This window comes from Arachis hypogaea, chromosome 14 (genome assembly GCF_003086295.3).
Source record: "Arachis hypogaea cultivar Tifrunner chromosome 14, arahy.Tifrunner.gnm2.J5K5, whole genome shotgun sequence".
NCBI lineage: Eukaryota > Viridiplantae > Streptophyta > Magnoliopsida > Fabales > Fabaceae > Arachis > Arachis hypogaea.
Genome location: NC_092049.1, coordinates 82253938 through 82260941, shown reverse-complemented (window position 1 = coordinate 82260941; position 7004 = coordinate 82253938). Strand labels below are relative to the sequence as shown.

At 32.9% G+C, this 7004-nt stretch overlaps 1 protein-coding gene across 1 annotated transcript; it reads right to left on the bottom strand.

Moving 5' to 3' along the window:
* Positions 1 to 881: 881 nt before the first annotated feature.
* LOC112742704 (kinesin-like protein KIN-10B) lies at positions 882 to 5827 on the bottom strand. Its single transcript, XM_025791940.3, has 13 exons — positions 5497 to 5827; positions 5039 to 5207; positions 4184 to 4577; positions 3582 to 3787; positions 3155 to 3471; positions 3005 to 3071; positions 2836 to 2926; positions 2468 to 2703; positions 2345 to 2391; positions 2224 to 2245; positions 2049 to 2111; positions 1549 to 1587; positions 882 to 1454 (listed from the first exon to the last, which is right to left on the bottom strand). Exons 1-13 carry the CDS (start codon positions 5664 to 5666, stop codon positions 1383 to 1385), a joined length of 1893 nt encoding a protein of 630 aa, XP_025647725.1. The 5' UTR covers positions 5667 to 5827; the 3' UTR covers positions 882 to 1382.
* Positions 5828 to 7004: the final 1177 nt, after the last annotated feature.

The window sequence follows — 7004 nt, the reverse complement described above, 5'->3', positions numbered from 1 at the left end:
AAATATAATATTTCAAAAAATTACCATTACAAAAATTTAAAGTCTAATTAATTTATTTATGTAAATTGTCTTATATAAATCATATGTCAATTATCATTATGACATAAATAGTGGGAAATGAAATAGTTTTATATTTCTTTACTAAAAGGTAGGACTATTAAAATGGGCTAAATTCATCGAACCAGCCCGTTTACCCATTTAAATTGGTGGATTTTGCCTTTAAAATTAAGTTTGTTTAAATTTCGGGCTAAACGAGCTGAGTCCGATTAACCCGGAAAAAAATGACGGGTTAAACGAGCTAGTCCGTGGGCTAAACAGGTGGCCTGTTTAATTTTTTTTACATTTTTTTCAGAAAAAGTAGTACTTTTAGTCGATATTTCTCCCAATTCTACTCGAAAAGCCGACCCATCAACTAAAAAATATTTTAGGTTTTTTACTAAAAAGTGATTTTTTTTTCAAAATATTTTTTAAAAAATAAAATAAAAAGATAAACGGACTGGCCTGTTTAACGTATCGGGCTAACCATAAACAGTCTAGACTAAAAAATTATTGCCCATGAATAAAACAGGTTTACAGTCTAGCCTATTTAATCCACGAATTTAATGGGCTAGACCTAAATAGGTTGGATTAACCCGTTTGACAGCCCTGCTAAAAAGCAGGAAACAAAAAGGTTTCCAACGATTTATTTTTGTTGCTTTCTCGTAAATCGTAGTACTAGCATAGGTTTTATTATTTTTTCTAAAACTTATGTATAGGCCACGATTTATATTTAAATATAGAGAGGACAAAAATGTAGCCGTTACAGATTTAGGACAATCTAGTAGTATAATAGTTCAACTGGTTTAAATAGATAAATTATTCTCATTTTTATGTAACTATAATTCTATAAACACTTAATGCTTCTTTCTTATTCTGGAACCCTAAATATATTTTTTTTTTCGGCCATGATTTGCCCTCTAATAAAAGGTTGGCACCCAAACATAGCCTACAAACACAAAAAAAAAAAAAAAACCAAAATTCCTTCCGTAGTCAATAATACCGAAAGAAAAAATCAGCCTAACCAAAAACTACATCCTGAATATGCCAAAAAATCCTAAAACTTACTCACCTTCATTGAAACATACTTCGTTAAAACATATTCAAACTCCCCTAATTAACCCACCACTAACAAGCTCACTGCATTCTCAGTCAGGGGTCGTAGTCTCGTAGACAATATCTGCGCGTGAAGCTACGCCATACCACGCATTGCGCAATGCGATACTCCCCAACATTGGTACTATGCTAACTGATATAGCAACACACAAATCTGAAAACAAACAACAAATATTACAACAGATCTTAGCCGAAAGGCCAAGATACCCTTAAACTATTTAAGAATGGCTTCAACCGAGTATTGAATCTGTCGCTTTCTCTTCAAATAGTTTCTTTGCAGCTCTAGTGAACAAGTTATGGGCCTGCAAAAAGTTGGTAAAAGTTCAAATTTTGTTCAAATTATGAGACGAAATCTTTCAGCTAATACAGCACATGCTCATGGTTTATATGATATACCTGCTTCGAAGAGAGGCCAATCTTCTCTAAGTCACTTAGCTGCAAAATGTCAAAACCAAACAGGATCACTAACAGTATCAGATAATTCAATTTCTGCTATATATATATATATATATATGATATTTTCGTATATAAAATAAAAAAAACGAAATTACAGAGATTCCCTAAATGAAATTTAGTTACATGGCCTTTTTTACTCTATGTTCATCGTGGATACCACGATTTAAGCAAAAATGAGTAAATCGTAAACTAACCCACGATTTCTAGACTAACCTAGGCATCATAATCGTAAACCATGATTTTCCCTCGGAAAAACCCACGTAAATCGTGGATGTAAAGGCAACAACCTTGAATGCAATTTGTATTGTTTGAATGATATTGCTCCCGTGATCGAATAATAATAATAATAATAATAATAATAATAATAATAATAATAATAATATCTTACGTGTCTTGGGAGAAACATAATAGAAGAAAATCATATATATAAGCACACTAACCGATTTAAGCGGACTTTCTTCCCTAAGGTCTATTATATATTCTGCCATCTTCTCTCCTATGCCCTGAATGAATTGAAAAATAAAGAACAATCATGAATACAAATGAAAAAGGGAAAATTTTCAAATTTGGAAACAGCTATTCATGTTTTGCATCGCAGTGACATCCTGCATGTACCTTTAACTTTAGTAGTTCCTCTCTGCATTTAAGAATTAAACACAATGTTTACATTCAAAGAAGGATGACTAAGTATGCTTCAAAGGGTCAGAAAATTACAAAGGAGAAGCATTTGCCTTACCTGCTTGCATTGTTTAAGAAATCAATGTATTCTTGAACTAGAGTATTCTGTGTTGAAAATTGGTGATGTGAGGATGGCAGTTCATGAAATCCTTTGTTACTAGAGTGAAAGAATAGTTTGTACCTTCAACGCAGAACTTCGTGTACTGAATTTGTCAAGCGGAGTGTCATTCTTTTGTATTTTCCCTTTGTTAGTGGAGCAGGTTTCTGTAAAAGGTGTTTGCGAGAAAGGGAATGCTTCAAGGGGCTTTTGATTAACACTGATGTTGGGAGGGGAGAGGGGTTTTCTTAAAGGACTTTGGGCTGCATTTTTGCTCTCATTTGTAATTGGCGAGTTCATCACCTTGGCCAATGGCTCAGCTGAATATAAGAACAAATTCAAAGCCTTGGTAAGCACATTTACACAAGATTAAACCAAGCATCCAATAACTATTCACTGTTATGTCGGCAAATAATAAGATCAAGTGAAGGAATCTCAGAGCAATGACATACCAGGGAGATTTTTACATGGCTCCCATGAAGACTTATTGGTATAATGCTCAGATTCTTGCTTATCGTTGCTTTTAACACCACAATTTTCATTCTGTAGAACATTAAGTAAATAGTATATTCGAGAAAAATGAAGATATTTCTCCAGTATGCATGAAAATATATGTTTTACCTCCTCCAAGCAAGTATTGAACGGATCTGGACTATCCAGTAGATTTCCAAACGACACAGCAAAGGCACTGCTTACAAAATATGAAAATTCTCAATAGGTAAAGAAAAAATCAGTTTCCATGATTATATCAGCAAAAGAACCAATGGTCACCTTTCTTTTGTATGTTGTGCGGATTCATTAATTCCAGTTCTTCCTCCCTTCACTGAACTATCGAAAGTAACACATCTCTTTGCAGAGATTTTGACCGAACTTGGAGTTTTTCTTGGAAACAGAGAGATAGATGCAGCAAATCTTTGTGAACTCTTCGTTTTGCCTTTTGATTCTAGCCAAGCTTTCAGTTTGGCTTCCATGTCCACTTTAACTTTTGGAGTCTCTTGTTTTTGAGCTGAAGGCACAAAATTAGACACATGCCTTGATCTAGCAGCCAAACTAACAGTATGAACAGATTCCTGGTATTCTCCTGGATTCTGGAATCAAAACAAAAGAGAGATGCAATAATCTTTTGAAACAATTCTGTGGATCATAGTCTTGGTCACTGATATAGTTGAACAAGGAGCTAGAAAATATCTGGCCTTACCAGGCAAGCGACCATCAATGCACGACTAGTTCCCCCTAAAGAGTCTTGCAATATGCGGGTCAATTTGCTTTCGCGGTAGGGAACTCGTGGTTTGTTGTTGTTTAATGCATAGATCACATTTGACAGTGCAAACAAGGATTGGTTTATCTTACCACTCTCTTGGAGACGAATCCCTTCATTGCAGGTCCTTCTGTTGTCTTCGTTACCTGGTTCAGTCTTACACACATAAGCATAATCAGAACCTTTTGAATACAACATAATATCCTATTTACACTAATCAAGATACCAACATTGAATACGATATGTAAATATGGTAATTCTTTAAAAATATAAAACATGAATACATAACCTTAATCAAATATTCAGAATAATTCGCCATTTCGCCTAATAATGATCTTATATATGACAAATCATCTACATGATAATAATATAGAGAATGAACAATACCTTCCTTCAGTTCAAAAAATTGGTCATATCCATATGAAGTCAAAGCTAACAGTAAGGTATACACACATAATATATATAATATGCAAGAAAAATTAAATTATTTGTGCAACATAGATCATATCATTGAGACGAGAAAACTTGAAAATTTAAATAACCTGCCAAGTCAATGAGATTCAACTTTCCGAATACAGCTGCTTCAGTGCCATCAGCAGAAGGAGTGGAGACAGAGATCATAAGGACTGCATGGCTCCTACTAGAGACATCATTGAGGCCAGTGTGAGCAACTTTACGCCGCTGAACTCCGCTCGAGAAAACATCATGAAACTCAGACATTGTGTTTATGGGAATCTGAGAGAGTCCACGGAGGTGGATTTCGCCATCTTTGTCATCCCAAACTGAAATCTCTTTTGCTTTGACCTCCAAGAGGTCATAGCATCTGTCCATGTAGACCTCATAGTATGAAATATTTGCAGTCCTGCCACTGTTTCGGCAAATGGACAGTATCATAGACATAGCCAGTGTCATCAAGCCAGGTTGGTCCTTAGTCCCCTGCAACACCAAAGATGGGATAACTTCAGAAACATAACAAAGGATTCTGCTACAGCTAGTTGGTTATCCAAGGCAATGTGTAGCTTATAACTTTTCTAAGTTTGTACTTGTGCTATGCCTGTATAGAACCAACCACAAAGCATGGCATGTTCGCTGAAACATTTTTTTGTTTTTCATAATGCTATCCAAAATCCAATATTTCCCAGTAATTTATACATTCAAAAACCCATATTGGAAAAAAAAAAGAAAAATAAATTGAGTTCCCGAGCCTAGAGAGTGGATCACACTTCACCAAACAATTGAGGGAAAAAATTGAGAGGATTCACTCCCTTAATTGCCATCCTCTTAACTCAAAATTCACATTTTGCTTAAAATTCGAACTAAAAAATCAACAGAAAATGGCAATAACAAATCTAATTAAAAGAAAAAAAAAAAAAAAACACGCTTGGTTAAGGTCATACCTGCATGGTGTATGTCTTGCCACTGCCAGTGGCTCCATAAGCGAAAACCGTGGCGTTGCAGCCACTGAAGATTCCAGGTATCATAGGGCTCACTTCTTTGCTGAATATCTGACCCACATTATTATCTTCTACCCCAAAGAATGAGTCCAATTGGTAGCACTCCTTTCGGCTAACATCAACACAAAACACAAAAATCACCACCGAACCTAAAAATTCCACAAACCTCTTTCACCCAAAACAAGAAAGAAGAGTTTAATTTCCATGCACGGACACACATTTTCAAAAAATTGTTTCACACAAAAGTGGTTGACTCTCACGGCTTCTATTGTAAGAAAAAACCAACATAATTGGATATGTAAAATTTCTTTTACACTAACGGCATAGTAAAATTAAGCTCAAACACAACAAGAAAGCATAATTGGGGGGAAAAGGTAAAGGCTAGAAATAATTTCTGAAACCTGGTTTGTGGATCTTTGAGATAAACGGCAACTTCATCTTCTGCAGACTCGAAATGTTGGTCCAGGACGGAGACACACGGAACTGGGTCGCCATTTCTTGAAGAGATCTCTTGAGGAAGAAAGGGTCTAACCCTAACTATCACTCTGACCTTGGAGCCAAGAGTAGCCATTGAAGAAGTTAGGAAAGGAATTTTCAGAGAAATTTTGGGAAATGTTCAGAGAGAGAGGGGAGGGAAGGGGGGGGGGGGGGGTAGGAGAGGTTTTTCAAAAAACAGAGCACCTGATAATTTGGGAGGTTTATTTAGTTTGAACTTTGAATTGAACGTTTAATGAGCCCCACATGTTTTCCGTTTTGAGGTAAAGGAGCTAAGGTAGTTGACCGTGACAGGAATTCGAAGACCGGACCTAATTGAAAATAAAATTTTAATTTTAGGACAGAAAATTTTAATCACTTTTATTATTTTATAAAAATATGAAAGGTTGAAATTTTGGAAATAAAAAGTAAAATTTTAATAATATTTTTTTAAATATTTTTATTTAATTTTTAAATTTTAAATTTATTTTTTAATTTTTATATTTATTTTAAACTAAATATAATATTAAAATATAACTTAGTCTAATGTATTTTTATTTTATATCAAATACAACACAAAATTTAATTTAGTCGTTGTCTTTCAATTTTAGAATCCGTTTAAAAAGTAACAAAAGTTATTTTTTTTTTTTACTTTTTTTTATTATGAAAAGTTATGTTATGCGTGTTTAGTACTATTTTTAATAAATGTTTTTAATTTTTCGAAAAATTAATTGAGAGTTTTTGAAGAAGTAAAAAAAATGACTTCTTTTTTTTTCAGGAGTTATTTTATCATTCTCATTAAAAAAAATTTAGGAATATGTTCTTTTCACGAATTTTTTTTTTATCATTCTAGCAGTCTATTTTTATTATTAAATTTGTATTTAACATTGTTTATAGTATAAAATCTCAATAATTAAGTTATGTAAAATTAACATTCAATATTAAAAGATATTTATTATCATTGTTATTTAATATCCATTATCTTTGTGTAAAAAATTGTATTTTTTGAATCATTTATCTAAATCCTACAACTTTAAAATAAGTACTTTTATAACTAAAAATCCAAATACAAAATAACTTATTTATAAGCTGCTATAAATAAAAAATTTTATATTTTAAGCTCTTTTGAACTTATTTAAGAAATTTATCTAAAGTGGGTCTTAATCTCTCAATCTTATTCTCCTTTTAAATTCAGTCTAAAAATTCATAAATACACAAGTATAATGTCTTTAAGGAATTTTCATAAGAATAAATGATCTAGAATCTAGACTAATTTCTCTTTCTTAATTGTACATCTATTTAACAAGGCAGTACTGTGTTCATATCTATGTACATAAGAGACATAGATCCAGTGATACATATATATTATTTATTTGTTGAGTTATAAAATTTTAAATAGATACAGTTATACTAAAAGATATGTCTTCAATGTATC